This window comes from Aquarana catesbeiana, linkage group LG03 (assembly GCF_042186555.1).
Source record: "Aquarana catesbeiana isolate 2022-GZ linkage group LG03, ASM4218655v1, whole genome shotgun sequence".
Taxonomy (NCBI): Eukaryota; Metazoa; Chordata; class Amphibia; order Anura; family Ranidae; genus Aquarana; species Aquarana catesbeiana.
Window position 1 is genome coordinate 686,560,789 of NC_133326.1, and position 15,862 is coordinate 686,576,650.

The 15,862-nt window shown below is 48.8% G+C and overlaps 1 protein-coding gene across 1 annotated transcript; it reads right to left on the minus strand.

Annotated features, from left to right (window-relative positions):
- Positions 1 to 1,997: 1,997 nt before the first annotated feature.
- PSMB6 (proteasome 20S subunit beta 6) lies at positions 1,998 to 15,453 on the minus strand. The gene is made up of 6 exons (XM_073623016.1): positions 15,298 to 15,453; positions 14,072 to 14,139; positions 10,622 to 10,753; positions 6,897 to 7,026; positions 3,833 to 3,977; positions 1,998 to 2,223 (listed from the first exon to the last, which is right to left on the minus strand). Exons 1-6 carry the CDS (start codon positions 15,391 to 15,393, stop codon positions 2,096 to 2,098), a joined length of 699 nt encoding a protein of 232 aa, XP_073479117.1. The 5' UTR covers positions 15,394 to 15,453; the 3' UTR covers positions 1,998 to 2,095.
- Positions 15,454 to 15,862: the final 409 nt, after the last annotated feature.

Consider the following 15,862-nt stretch of genomic DNA (forward strand, 5'->3'; position numbering starts at 1 on the left):
TCCCTCCTGTAGTCCGTCCTCCTCCTCCTCCTCTCCTCCCTCCTGTAGTCCATCCTCCTCCTCTCCCTCCTGTAGTCCGTCCTCCTCCTCCTCTCCCTCCTGTAGTCCGTCCTCCTCCTCCTCTCCCTCCTGTAGTCCGTCCTCCTCCTCTCCCTTCTGTAGTCCGTCCTCCTCCTCTCCCTCCTGTAGTCCTCCCTCTTCCTCCTGTAGTCCTCCCTCTTCCTCCTCCTCTCCCTCCTGTAGTCCTCCCTCTTCCTCCTGTAGACCTCCCTCTTCCTCCTCTCCCTCCTGTAGTCCTCCCTCTTCCTCCTCTCCCTCCTGTAGTCCTCCCTCTTCCTCCTCTCCCTCCTGTAGTCCTCCCTCTTCCTCCTCTCCCTCCTGTAGTCCTCCCTCTTCCTCCTCTCCCTCCTGTAGTTCTCCCTCTTCCTCCTCTCCCTCCTGTAGTCCTCCCTCTTCCTCCTGTAGTCCTCCCTCTTCCTCCTCTCCCTCCTGTAGTCCTCCCTCTTCCTCCTCTCCCTCCTGTAATCCTCCCTCTTCCTCCTCTCCCTCCTGTAATCCTCCCTCTTCCTCCTCTCCCTCCTGTAGTCCTCCCTCTTCCTCCTCTCCCTCCTGTAGTTCTCCCTCTTCCTCCTCTCCCTCCTGTAATCCTCCCTCTTCCTCCTCTCCCTCCTGTAATCCTCCCTCTTCCTCCTCTCCCTCCTGTAGTCCTCCCTCTTCCTCCTCTCCCTCCTGTAGTCCTCCCTCTTCTTCCTCTCCCTCCTGTAGTCCTCCCTCTTCCTCCTCTCCCTCCTGTAGTCCTCCCTCTTCCTCCTGTAGTCCTCCCTCTTCCTCCTCTCCCTCCTGTAGTCCTCCCTCTTCCTCCTCTCCCTCCTGTAGTTCTCCCTCTTCCTCCTCTCCCTCCTGTAGTCCTCCCTCTTCCTCCTCTCCCTCCTGTAATCCTCTCCTGTAGTCCTCCCTCTTCCTCCTCTCCCTCCTGTAGTCCTCCCTCTTCCTCCTCTCCCTCCTGTAGTTCTCCCTCTTCCTCCTCTCCTCCTGTAGTCCTCCCTCTTCCTCCTCTCCCTCCTGTAGTCCTCCCTCTTCCTCCTCTCCATCCTGTAATCCTCTCCTGTAGTCCTCCCTCTTACTCCTCTCCCTCCTGTAGTCCTCCCTCTTCCTCCTCTCCCTCCTGTAGTCCTCCCTCTTCCTCCTCTCCCTCCTGTAGTCCTCCCTCTTCTTCCTCTCCCTCCTGTAATCCTCCCTCTTCCTCCTGTAGTCCTCCCTCTTCCTCCTCTCCCTCCTGTAATCCTCCCTCTTCCTCCTCTCCCTCCTGTAATCCTCCCTCTTCCTCCTCTCCCTCCTGTAATCCTCCCTCTTCCTCCTCTCCCTCCTGTAATCCTCCCTCTTCCTCCTGTAGTCCTCCCTCTTCCTCCTCTCCCTCCTGTAATCCTCCCTCTTCCTCCTCTCCCTCCTGTAATCCTCCCTCTTCCTCCTCTCCCTCCTGTAGTCCTCCCTCTTCCTCCTCTCCCTACTGTAATCCTCCCTCTTCCTCCTCTCCCTCCTGTAATCCTCCCTCTTCCTCCTCTCCCTCCTGTAGTCCTCCCTCTTCCTCCTCTCCCTCCTGTAGTCCTCCCTCTTCCTCCTGTAGTCCTCCCTCTTCCTCCTCTCCCTCCTGTAGTCCTCCCTCTTCCTCCTGTAGTCCTCCCTCTTCCTCCTGTAGTCCTCCCTCTTCCTCCTCTCCCTCCTGTAATCCTCCCTCTTCCTCCTCATTCAGGTTCATACCTCCTACAGAGCTGAGAGCGGGGGATACACTGGGGGGGGGGGGGGGGGGGGGGGGTCTGCACAGCACACCCACCATGCTCTGATCTCAAGGCTCTGCTGGCTTCTGTGACACAAATGAGTACATCCAGAATAGTGAATGTATACAGAGGACAGAGCTAACACATGTACCCTGAAAACTTAGTGAACACAGTTGGCGTATTTCTGGTTTTCATTACAGAGAAGGAAATGACTGAGTCCGGTGAGGATGACAAATCATATTTTATTCTGTTTCACAACATTATAGTAACAAAACATAAGAGCTAACAGTCTACAGAGACAGGGAACTGGATGATGGACATTAGGAGACTTGGAACTTGGGGAGCTCGTTACCCAGAATAACCTTCCGCTCCACCCCCGACTCTGTGATGGCGGCAAGACGAATAACCCCACCGCTGGACCCGTCCCGTTCCATCGCCAATGCCAAAGCTGAAAGACAAAGAGAGAGAGAAAAACATTCATGTAAACAGAAGACGGTATAATAGTCCCTGACATGTGAGGTTATACACTCACCGGACACTTTATTAGGTACACCTGTTCAATTTCTTGGTAACACAAATTGCTAAATCAGCCAATCACATGGCAGCAACTCAATGCATTTAGGCATCTAGACGTGGTGAAGACGACTTGCTGAAGTTCAAACCGAGCATCAAGAAGGGGATTTAAGCGACTTTAAACGTGGCAAAACTGCTGATCTACTGGGATTTTCACACACAACCATCTCTCGGGTTTACAGAGAATGGTGCGAAAGAAAGAATATGCAGTGAGCTGCAGCTGTGTGGAGGAAAATGCCTTTTTGATAAGGATGAGCTCAGGCGTGTTCACAACTCCAGCTGCCCGCCAAGAAGCTGACACTCCTCAGCGCTAATCGCAGGCAGTGAGACATTTAAAGATCTGTGCAGCCGCGGATCCGGAAATGTCTCACTGCCTGCGATTAGCGCTGCGGAGTGTCAGCTTCCCGACGGGCTTGGGCAGGTGGAGTTGTGAACACGCCTGAGCTCATCCTTACTTGTTGTCAGAGGTCAGAGGAGAATGGGGCAGACTGATTCCAGATGATAGAAAGGTAACAGTAACCAAAATAACCCCTCGTTATAACCAAGGTGTGCAGAATACCATCTCTGAACGCACAACACATCCAACTTTGAAGCAGATGGACTACAGCAGCAGAAGACCACACCGGGTGCCAGTCCGGTCTGCTAAGAACAGGAAACTGAGGCTACAATTCGCACAGGATCACCAAAATTGGACAATAGAAGATTGGAAAAATGTTGCCTGGTCTGACGAGTCCCAATTTCAGCTGCGGCATTCAGAATTTGGCACATGGATCCATCCTGCCTTGTATCAATAGTTCAGGCTGGTGGTGGTGTGGTGGTGTGGGGGATATTTTCTTGGCACACTTTGGGCCCCTTAGTACCAACTGAGCATCATTTGAACACCACGGCCTACCTGAGTATTGTTGCTGACCATGTCCATCCCTTTATGACTGCAGTGTACCCATCTTCTGATGGCTCCTTCCAGCAGGATAATGCACCATATCACAAAGCTCCAATCATCTCACCACTGGACAATGATGTCACTGCACTCCAATGGCCTCCACAGTCACCACATCTCATCCAATAGAGCATCTTTGGGATGTGTTGGAACGGGAGATTCTCATCATGGATGTGCAGCCGACAAATCTGCAACAACTGCATGACACTACCATGTCACTATGGACCAAAATCAGGAATGTCTTCAACACCTTGTTGTATCTATGCCAAGGGTCTTCAAACTATGGCCCACCAGTTGTTCAAGAACTACAATTCCCATCATGCCTAGCCATGTCTGTGAATGTCAGAGTTTAACAATGCCTCATGGGATGTGTAGTTCCGCAACAGCTGGAGGGCCGTAGTTTGAGGATCCCTGATCTATGCCATGAAGAATGAAGATATTTCTGAAGGGGTCCAACCCACTACTAGAAAGGTGTACCTAATAAAGTGAAGTGAATGTCACCCTGCAGGAGGAGGACAGACATATCTCAGGGTCACATTGATCTCACCGTTGGCTGTAAAGGTCATGCACTCCTCCTTGGTCATTCCTGTCTTGTATGTAGAATCCACAAAGCCGTAGATATATGAACTCCCGGAGCCTCCTATGGAGAATGGCTGGTGGACCATCATACCCCCCATAGGCACAGTATAAACCTGTGTGAGAAAAACAGGATATCAGGGAGTGTGAACACTACGGAGTACAGATAGGGGGGGCTATGGGGTATCTCTCAATTAGCATAGCGTAACAATTACATTGCTGTGCATCAAATATCATAACAAAAAAACACACAAAACGTCTCCATTCAGTCCTTAGTAACTGATAAATCAAACACCGCAGTGCAATTATTGACACATAAATCTTCAATCTCCCTCCTGTGTCATGTCTGCCTCCACCAATAGGTAGAAAACCTGATCACCACCTTCTAAGACCTCTCAATGGGTCAAGATGGGCTCATCACACCAAATCTATTATATAGATCACTCGTGTCCAATAGGAAACCTCCTTCTCCGAGGGGGTATTGTGCTGATGAGCAAAATGCACTAACGATGGAAGGACGCTTCCCTGCTTTCTGCAGCACCGACCCCCGTCATATGGTCTCTACTGCCATCCTGTGCCCAAACCAACTAGTCTCCGTTCCAGGAGCCCCCTGCAGAGGACTTCCCTTTGTTCCCCCCCGGGCAGAGTGCCAGGCTCGCCCAGCTGTGCCTGTGGATTCCCCACACACAGGCTACAAGCCTGTCACTGCACGCTCCCCTTCTCCTGTCTTTGTGGGCATGGCGCAGCCCCCGCTGTTCCCACGCTCGATGCCCGCCGAAGACAAAAGAGCGCGCTCCCTAGGCGGGACCCGGAGCAGAGGTGGGGGGTGTAGCGCTTTGCCCAGGTAACCCAACGCCATGCATTGAGTTACCTAGAGACAGGAGCGCGCTCGACTCCAGCAATCAATGCCGAAGCGTGGCACCGGCAAATGGTTCCCGCTTTCTCTCCCCCTCCCTCTCTGTGCTGTGGGTGGTCTTAAGCTGCGGCCAGACCTCCACGGACCCCGTTGTCTCAGATCCAGTGAAATCCTGGAGAGCCCTGCCTGAGCTGCCTCCCTATCAGTCCTGGAGCCCCACACGCCTGGATACACCGCTGCTGCTGCTGGCTAGTCCTTAACCATTGCTGTGCCAGAGGTCTGCCTCCTCCCTGTGCCCTGCCTGTGCAGATGAGTCGAATCCCTGCTCTGCATGCCCAGGACTCCCCCCCTGTGCCGAGGACTCAAATCCCTTCTGTGTCAACCCTGCTCTGCCAATGTGCCCAGGAATTTAACCCTTGCTGTACCAAACACTGCTCTGCATGCCCAGGACTCCCCCCTGTGCCCTGCCTGTGCTGAGTACTCAAACCCCTGCTGTGGCAACCCTGCTCTGCCAATGTGCCCAGGACTTTAGCCCTTGCTGTACCAAACACTGCTCTGCATACCCAGGACTCCCCCCTGTGCCTTGCTTGTGCCAAGGACTCAAAGCCCTGCTGTGCCAACCCTGCTCTGCCCGTGTGCCCATGACTTTGACCCTTGCTGTAACAAACACTGTTTTTTGTGCCCAGGACTTCCCCCACCCTTGTGCGGATGACTCAAATCCCTGCTGTACCAAACACTGCTCTGCGTGCCCAGGACTCTCCCCTGTGCCCTGCCTATGCCAAGGACTGAAATCACTGCTGTGCCAACCCTGCTCTGCCCATGTGCCCAGGACTTTACCCCTGCTGTACCAAACACTGCTCTGCATGCCCAGGACTCCCCCCTGTGCCCTGCCTGTGCTGAGGACTCAAACCCCTGCTGTGGCAACCCTGCTCTGCCAATGTGCCCAGGACTTTAGCCCTTGCTGTACCAAACACTGCTCTGCATACCCAGGACTCCCCCCTGTGCCTTGCTTGTGCTGAGGACTCAAAGCCCTGCTGTGCCAACCCTGCTCTGCCCGTGTGCCCAGGACCTTGACCCTTGCTGTAACAAACACTGTTTTTTGTGCCCAGGACTTCCCCCACCCCTGTGCGGATGACTCAAATCCCTGCTGTACCAAACACTGCTCTGCATGCCCAGGACTCCCCCCTGTGCCCTGCCTGTGCTGAGGACTCAAATCCCTGCTGTGACAACCCTGCTCTGCCCATGTGCCCAGGACTTTAACTACTGCTGCACCACACACTGCTCTGTCAATGTGCCAAGGACTCCAACCCCTGCTGTGCCTTGTTTTCCCTGTGGACCACCTCCCCTTTGCTGTCCCCTATTGCCGTCCCGCGGATCACTCTTCATTGCTGCATCTTCTGGTTGTTCTGTGGACTAGTGGACTAGTTCCCCTCCTGCCTGTACCCCGAGTTCCCCAATAAACGCAGTGTGTCGGGTTCCGTGTGATTGGCCTCCGTGAGCTCTCTCTCCCTGCGCTCCTAGTTTGTCACAAGCACAATACCCCCTCGGAGAAGGAGGTTTCCTATCGGACACAAGTGATCTTTAGATTTGGTGTGATGAGCCCATCTTGACCCATTGAGAGGTCTTAGAAGGAGGTGATCAGGTTTTCTACCTATTGGTGGAGGCAGACATGACACAGGAGGGAGATTGAAGATTTGTGTGTCACCAATTGCACTGCGGCGTTTGGTATATCACAGTTACTCAGGACTGAATGGAGAATTTGTGGGGGGTTTTTGTTATGATATTTGATGCACAGCAATTTAATTGTTTCGCAACCCTGTCCTGAAGCACCCCCAACAGGTCATGTTTTGGGAACTTCCCTTAGATAAAATAGCTGTCCAAAATACCAAGCCATTGACTCTGATTTAAAGCACCTGTGTAAAATAAAGGAAAACCTGCAAACATGGCCTGTTGGGCGTTCTTGAGGACAGGGTTGAGAGCCATTGTGCTACTCTATGAGAGATACAAGATTTTTTGGAGGTGTTGTAGAGTCACCTGCGCAGTGAGTGAGCAACAATTCACTAATAGGATTGTTTTATTTTATATTTTCATTCTGTAATCATTTCTACACTCATTGGTATGGGTTGCGCTGATTGCATTTGGCTTTTATTTTTGGTGTCCATGCCGTGTCTTCTCTCACCTGTCCACCTTTTCTGGAATCCCATCCAGCTACGATGATCCCGGCCATCAGATCTTCCCGGTACCTGTAGCACATGTCCTTGAAGAGACTGGCGGCGGTGTGTACGAGGGGGGCGGCACCCAGCTCAATGCTATCAGGAACAGGAAAGGGCACTATTATTATTATTATCACACTTCCAGAACTTTCCTCAAAATCCTTTTCAATTTGTCACAAAAACCCAACAGTACCTTGAAAAGTATTCATACCCCTTGAAATTTTCCACATTTTCTCATGTTACAACCAAAAACGTAAATGTATTTTATTGGGATTTTACGTGATAGACCAACACAAAGCGGCACATAACTGTGAAGTGGAAGGAAAATGATAAATGTTTTTCTAAATTTTTTACAAATAAATATGTGAAAAGTGTGGGTTACATTTGTATTCAGCCCCCCTGAGTCAATACTTTGTAGAACCTCCTTTCCCTGCAATTACAGCTGCAAGTCTTTTTGGGGATGTCTCTACCAGCTTTGCACATCTAGAGAGGGACATTTTTGCCCATTTTTCTTTGCAACATATCTCAAGCTCTGTCAGATTGGATGGAGAGCGTCTGTGAACAGCAATTTTCAAGTCTTGCCACAGATTCTCTACTGGATTTAGGTCTGGACTTTGACTGGGCCATTCTGTTCAGAACAGAGAAACATTCTTCGGTAGTGAATCCCTCATCTGTGTCTGTAACATTAAATGGATCTTGAAATGGGCGGCATCTTCATCGGTTCGTATCAGTGAGGACACTGTCTGAACACCCGATTAACGTCCGGGGACTCGAATTTCATGCCCTACGAGAGAGCCATGATAGACCATTGGCATTGCCCTCGTTTTAAATAATTCCGTCGCAGCAGATTGTTTTCCATGGGGATCGCCTCCCTTTTCATTGTAGTGATACATACATGAAAAGCACTAGTGACATTTACTGGCTTCATGATGGACGACTGATTGAAAGTGACGGAGGAGAGGGGGATATTTGTTGAAGAGAGTATAGTTCAAGACTAATCCTTAATTACATGGATCAAGCTACGGGCATCTCTCTTTCCCATCCTTAAAAAAACAAACATACCGAGGAGTTTACACCAGAAGGGCTCTGGATCAAAGGCAGTACCAGGACTATACTCAGGGGCTTATGAACTCGGCGTTCGTGGATTGATGTCTAGGCTTCTTATTTAAAAAGTGAGTATCACTTTTGGGTCTGCTTTTCATCCATAAAACTCATAGCATAATTCCGTAAAATAAACAAGGGGGACCCTTGTTTATTTTACGGAATTATGCTATGAGTTTTATGTTTCCTTTATGCCTTAATCTGCTACTGAGACCATTCAAGAAGGATCAAAACTATCTAAACCAGGAGGGAATCATTGAACATTGCACCTGTGACTTATCAATGCTGTATACCTTGCGGCAGGAAGGTGAGCGGCTTGCAGATACACAGGTGTCATCGCTGAAGATCTGTGTGTTTTTTTTTCAGCACTCATTTGCCATTGGTGGTGGGATTTATCTTTTATATCAGATACGGACTTTTATTGGATTTGTCACTTATTACTTTGTATTCTGACACAGACTTGTTGGATCTTCCAGCTTGTTTTGTCACGCTTTTTCACAGGATGTTCATCACGTCATTTATGCTGCTATATGTTTGATTTAAATGTTGAATATATTCTCTATACACATGTATAGAAGTGGAAAGAGGAGTCTGTGACATACTAATAAGTTTATGTTAATTAAAATTATTCTTTATTTTAAAATATTGTATTGTTTTTTCTGGGGTTTTTTTTTGCCCTACAAATAAGATATGTGCAGGGAATTTGTTCATATTTTTTTCAAACTATAGTCCGGCCCCCCAACAGTCTGAGGGGCCGTGAACTGGCCCCCTGTTTAAAAAGTTTGAGGACCCCTGATGTAGAGCTTCGAGCTTCCCTATCCCATACATCAACCTACACCAGGCCCACTTAGACATTAATGACTGCAATTCATTGGCGTCTATCTAGGGCCATATCTAGGGCCACAGTGGCGTCTATCTAGGGCCATATCTAGGGCCACATTGGCGTCTATCTAGGGCTACAGTGGCGTCTATCTAGGGCTACAGTGGCGTCTATCTAGGGCCATATCTAGGGCCACAGTGGCGTCTATCTAGGGCTACAGTGGCGTCTATCTAGGGCCATATCTAGGGCCACAGTGGCGTCTATCTAGGGCTACAGTGGCGTCTATCTAGGGCCACATTGGCGTCTATCTAGGGCCATATCTAGGGCCACAGTGGCGTCTATCTAGGGCTACAGTGGCGTCTATCTAGGGCCACATTGGCGTCTATCTAGGGCCATATCTAGGGCCACAGTGGCGTCTATCTAGGGCCACATTGGCGTCTATCTAGGGCCACATTGGCGTCTATCTAGGGCCACATTGGCGTCTATCTAGGGCCACATTGGCGTCTATCTAGGGCCATATTGGCGTCTATCTAGGGCCATATCTAGGGCCACATTGGCATCTATCTAGGGCCACATTGGCGTCTATCTAGGGCCACATTGGCGTCTATCTAGGGCCATATCTAGGGCCACAGTGGCGCCTATCTAGGGCCATATTGGCGTCTATCTAGGGCCATATTGGCATCTACCTAGGGCCATATCTAGGGCCACATTGGCGTCTATCTAGGGCCATATCTAGGCCCACGTTCACGTCTATCTAGGGCCACATTGGCGTCTATCTAGGGCCACATTGGCGTCTATCTAGGGCCACATTGGCGTCTATCTAGGGCCACATTGGCGTCTATCTAGGGCCACATTGGCGTCTATCTAGGGCCACATTGGCGTCTATCTAGGGCCACATTGGCGTCTATCTAGGGCCACATTGGCGTCTATCTAGGGCCACATTGGCGTCTATCTAGGGCCACATTGGCGTCTATCTAGGGCCACATTGGCGTCTATCTAGGGCCACATTGGCGTCTATCTAGGGCCACATTGGCGTCTATCTAGGGCCACATTGGCGTCTATCTAGGGCCACATTGGCGTCTATCTAGGGCCACATTGGCGTCTATCTAGGGCCACATTGGCGTCTATCTAGGGCCACATTGGCGTCTATCTAGGGCCACATTGGCGTCTATCTAGGGCCACATTGGCGTCTATCTAGGGCCACATTGGCGTCTATCTAGGGCCACATTGGCGTCTATCTAGGGCCACATTGGCGTCTATCTAGGGCCACATTGGCGTCTATCTAGGGCCACATTGGCGTCTATCTAGGGCCACATTGGCGTCTATCTAGGGCCACATTGGCGTCTATCTAGGGCCACATTGGCGTCTATCTAGGGCCACATTGGCGTCTATCTAGGGCCACATTGGCGTCTATCTAGGGCCACATTGGCGTCTATCTAGGGCCACATTGGCGTCTATCTAGGGCCACATTGGCGTCTATCTAGGGCCACATTGGCGTCTATCAAGGGCCACATTGGCGTCTATCAAGGGCCACATTGGCGTCTATTGGTGGTTCTGGTGATGTTTATGTGATCTCTGATTAGCAAATTCATTGCTAGAATTTTAATTTGCACTTTAATTTATTTGTAATAAAAACTATATTCTCGGGCTTAGAGCTGATGTGGGACTACTACAACATCACACCAATGCTAAAGCAGAGAGGCGAGAATGGATGTTTCACAAAGCCCATACCTTCCCTGTGATACAATGAAGTACGTGTTGGATTCTCACCTGTGGAAACCGAGCTGGTAGGTGACGGCGTCTGCGATGGCTTGTGTGTCGGCGGCACTGCCAGAGCGACAACAGAAGATACGATCGTGTACCGGAGTCAGCTTGTCTGTTACTCTGTTAGCGATGTATGAACTACAAGAGAAGGACAAGAGCTCTGTAAGTGAACCTTCCACCAGATAGACTCCCTCTCTGCCATGAACATACCAGGTGACAGAGCGCAATGTAAAATATGGTGACAGACTTAAAGTGGGTCTAAAGGCTCAAGGTTTTTAATGCAGTAAGGTAAAAAAAAAAAACACTTGTGTGCGCACGCAGCAGGCCCACCCAGCCTCCCCCTACTCCTAATACTTACATGAGCCCGATCCAGAGATGTGCACTGGAGCCTCGGCTATCCCAGGTCTCTCCCTCTTCAATGCCTGAGACAGCAGCAGTAGCCATTGACTCACGCTACTGTCAATCACAGCCAAAAAGAAGAGAGAGTGGGGGCGGGACCAAGCTACAGCTCCGCGTGGGAATGGACACACAGCAGCAGCAGCTCGGGTGCCCCCATTGCAAGCAGCATGCTATGGGGGGGGGGGGGGGGGGGGGGGGGGGGGCACTAGGCAGGAGGGAGGGGCCAGGAGCGCCGGCTGGGGAATCAAGAAGAGAATTGGGGACTGCTCTGTGTAAAGCCACTGCATAGAGCAGGTAAGTAGAACATGTTATATATTAACCACTTCAATACCGGGCACTTCCCCCCCCCCTTCCTGCCCAGGACAATTTTCAGCTTTCAGAGCTGTCACATTTGAATGACAATTGCGCGGTCATACAACACTGTACCCAAACTAACATTTTTATAGTTTTCTTTCCACAAATAGAGCTTTTTTCTGGTGGTATTTGAAAAAGACTGAATTAAAAAAAAAAAAAAGAAAAAAAAAAAAGTTTCTCTTCGTTTCTGTTATAAAATGTTGTTTTCTCCTTCACCGATGGGCACTGATTAGGCAGTACTGATGAGGAGGTACTAATATGTAGAATTGATGGGCACTGATGGGAACCGATAGGTGGCACTGATGATGAGGTACTGACAGTCATTACTGATGGACACTGAATGGTATCTGTAAAGGGCACTGACAGTCATTACTGATGGGCAGCGCTGATGATGAGGTACTGACAGCCGTTACTGATGGGCACTGATTGGCAGATGTGGTGGGCACCTCTGATGGGGGCTGAGCTGATAATCAATGTGCCGATTATCAGCGCAGACCCCCCCCCCCCCCCCCCGATAGGAGAGGCCCCCGATCGGCTCTCCTGTCAGTACAAGCCGAGGAAAGCCATTTACCGGCACCTCCTGGTTACACGCTGTGATTGGTCACAGCTGATCACGTGGTAAAGAACCTACGTCATAGGCTCTTTACCACGATCGAAGTTGCGGTGTATCAGAGTGAAATAGTACACCACCGATCGCCGTGTTGCACGCGATCGTAGCTTATTGTGCTAGACGTCCAGTCAGAATAACTTAACCACTTTGCGCACGTCATTCTGTTATATGGCGGGCGGGAAGGGGGTTAAACACACACAATAATTTAAAAAAAAAAAAAAATCTGTTTTTAATATCTCCCTTTAAATCGGAGGTCAGATCTAGACATGAACCCAGTGAATGGCTCATCATGTGTACACTTATGGATGGACAGAGAATGAAGAGATAAGCAGACGGCTCCCAGGAGAGAGGTGGACAATGGAAATCACATGAGCCCATTGGGCAGCTGACATAAACAGACCAATCGGGTGACTGTTTCACATGCACAGCCTTACTGCAGTCACATGGTCAGTCCCAGAGCTATAATAACAACTTAACGATCGCCCCCTTAGCAGATTTACTACTGCAGGGCAGCCGTTCTGTGCAGAGTCACGTATATATATATACCCGATTCTGCTCTTCTGGGTAGGCGGCATGTGATTATTGATCACAGCAGAAGCCAATCAGTGGGTGCCGGTCCAATGGATGTCTGCCGGTACCCGCTGATCGTCAAGGAGAGGGGCTGGACGGAGCTCTGCCTATGTAAACAATGCACAGTTCCGTCCTGACAGTGACTGTGATATTGTGGCGGACAATCTGGCACTTTCGACACTTCGTGGGAACCAGTGACACTAATACAGTAATCAGTGCTAAAAATATGCACTGTCACTGTACTAATGATACTGGCTGGGAAGGGGTTAACATCCCTTTGGGAAAGAAGCACACTCAGTACACACAAAAAACACTGGCTAGGCACACATTTAACTTTTTAATCACCCCCTGATGTTAACCCCTTCCCAGCCAGTGTCATTAGTACAGTGACAGTGCATATTTTTAGTACTAATCACTGTATTAGGGTCACTGGTCCCGTAAAGTGTCAGCAAGGTGTCCACCGCAATATCGCATTCCCACTATAAGTTGTTGATCGCCGCCATTACTAGTATAAAAAAAAAAAAAAAAAAAAAAAAAAAAAAAAAAACCTCCAGTATACAACCCATAGCTTGTGGACGCTTTAACTTTTGCGCAAACCAATCAATAGACACTACTACTTTTTTTTTTTTTTTTTACCAAAGACATGTAGCAGAATACATATTGGCCTAAATTTAAGAAGAAATTAGATTTTTTACTTTTTTTTTTTAATTGGATATGTTTTATAGCAGAAAGTAGAAATGATTGTTTTTTTGTTTTTTTAAAATTGTCGCTCTTCTTTTGTTTACAGCGTAAAAAATAAAAACCGCAGAGGAGATCAAATACCACCCAGAGAAAGCTCTATTTGTGCGAAAAAAAATGTCATGTGTACAGTGTTGTATGACTGAGCAATTGTTATTCAAAGTGTGACAGCTCTGAAAGCTGAAAATTGACCTGGGCAGGAGGGGGGGACGGGAAACCCCGCGCGGGACGACCCACAGGAGGGGGGGACGGGGAACCCCGCGCGGGACGACCCACAGGAGGGGGGGACGGGGAACCCCGCGCGGGACGACCCACAGGAGGGGGGGACGGGGAACCCCGCGCGGGACGACCCACAGGAGGGGGGGACGGGGAACCCCGCGCGGGACGACCCACAGGAGGGGGGGACGGGGAACCCCGCGCGGGACGACCCACAGGAGGGGGGGGACGGTGAACCCCGCGCGGGACGACCCACAGGAGGGGGGGACGGGGAACCCCGCGCGGGACGACCCACAGGAGGGGGGGACGGGGAACCCCGCGCGGGACGACCCACAGGAGGGGGGACGGGGAACCCCGCGCGGGACGACCCACAGGAGGGGGGACGGGGAACCCCGCGCGGGACGACCCACAGGAGGGGGGACGGGGAACCCCGCGCGGGACGACCCACAGGAGGGGGGACGGGGAACCCACACAGGAGCTACTGCCAGAGCACCTTCTGTACCCTCCACATCTGAGCCAATACCGATCTGCTGAAATAAATCCACAACCCTACCAACGCCATAACCTACCCGGTTGTAGTCCGTGAATCAGCACCAAGAACAACTCCGCCATCAAACTCTACCGCCATAATTGTGGTCTGTGGAGAAAAAGACAAAAAAAAAGTCACATTAAGACAAACAATGAAAATAGTGCCGGTAATAGAGAGGGAGACTAGGGGTAGGAGTGGAATGATGGACAGTGGGGGTGGGGAGGGTGAAGGTCCACTAGACCTGCTAGAAGCCAGTCTAAAATATATATATATATCTTTCCTTTTCCTAGGCTGAAGAACAAATCACCATCTGTCTAGTATTCAAGGTTTTCATAGAGCGGACTTCTCTCTGGCAGATTATATTCTAAGGCAGGCCATAGATAATGCAATTTAATCTATGGCTGGACAAACCCCCCCAAACTGTGTAGGTGTATTCCCTCGATGATCAATACCATTTCATGTAAACCTCACTAATGACACAGAGGAAAACATGACACTTCAAGGGGTATAAAAAAAAATACATATCAAATCTATCTATACGTGTATCAGTCATCCAATATATATATATATATTTTTTTTAATCCTGTATATAAACATTTTATAATTTTTATATATTAGATGATTATCAAATATGCACATATTTAAAAACATTTTCTATATTAAAATTTTAGTATAATTATGATGACAATATTTTAATATGATATATTCCCAAAGGATAATTTAATATACTTTGGAATAAAATAAGTATATAAAAATATATATATATATATATATATATATATATATATATATATATATATATATATTTATATATTAATATAAGACAAATAACATAGGTTTTATAAAATATACATAAAAATAAAATTTTTACTGTTTTAAACAGGATAATATACAAAAAAAAAATATATAGAATATCATCCTATTGAATTATTAAAATATTTTGTATATATAATTATATTTTATAATTCTTTTTATATTATACTATATAAAATAAATATTAAAACGTTACTTTTTATATATAGTTTCCTATAAAAAAAAAAGTTTAGATATTATCATATATATTTAATTAAAATAGTATACATTTTGTATATTATCCTATATATAACACAATGATTGGGATATGTTGTCCTTCCTCTGCCCCCTCCTGCCGTCCCCTTAGTAATCAATGCACACAGGTTCCACCACCAGCGGCCTAGCTGTCAGGCTTTCCCCGGTATCGCGTAGCCCCCACCAAGCGCCCGCCACGGCACTTCCGGTCGGACTCACCCCGGTGGTGACCTCCCGGTTCATCCAGTCCATTTCAGCGGGCTGTCCTCCGGTTAGACCCAAGACCCCAGGATTCAGCATCTTCATCGCCGCCATGATTCTAGTGTCTGCCTTCAGGAGGAGGGGTCTAAGCGGCAAGTAACTCGAGGGCGCAGGAGGAGCAAGATGGCGGGTGCCTGGCGAGCTGAATCACCGCAAGGGTGTATCAAGATGGCGAAGCTACTGTATAGTATATGGTGCATATGGATTTGAGGGAGTACTAAGATGGAGGAGATAGGCTCCCAGGCTTTACGTGAGCGTATGCTACTGTAGAGGAGTACCAAGATGGCGGACATCTCTCCACGAGACAGCATTATCACGTTCTAATTGGGTATAGCAAGATGGCCACCTCAGTAACAGGTGTAGAAACATGGCAGACAGGCCTGTCAACAATATATGTAAATATAAAAATGAATCTACTGTTCAAAACTACACCTACAGATGCCTATATTGAGTAAAATAGATCTCATTTTGTCATGAGGTGTATTGCAAAATCCTATTCATGAGTAATATCACTGATATGTAA

Excerpts from the sequence above, each read along its gene's own strand:
- PSMB6 (XM_073623016.1), bottom strand. The coding sequence starts at position 15,393 with ATGGCGGCGATGAAGATGCTGAATCCTGGGGTCTTGGGTCTAACCGGA. Across the intron at positions 7,027-10,621 it reads TACCAGCTCGGTTTCCACAG|CATTGAGCTGGGTGCCGCCC; the intron begins GTGAGAATCCAA and ends TGTTCCTGATAG. Across the intron at positions 2,224-3,832 it reads CATGACCTTTACAGCCAACG|CTTTGGCATTGGCGATGGAA; the intron begins GTGAGATCAATG and ends TTTGTCTTTCAG.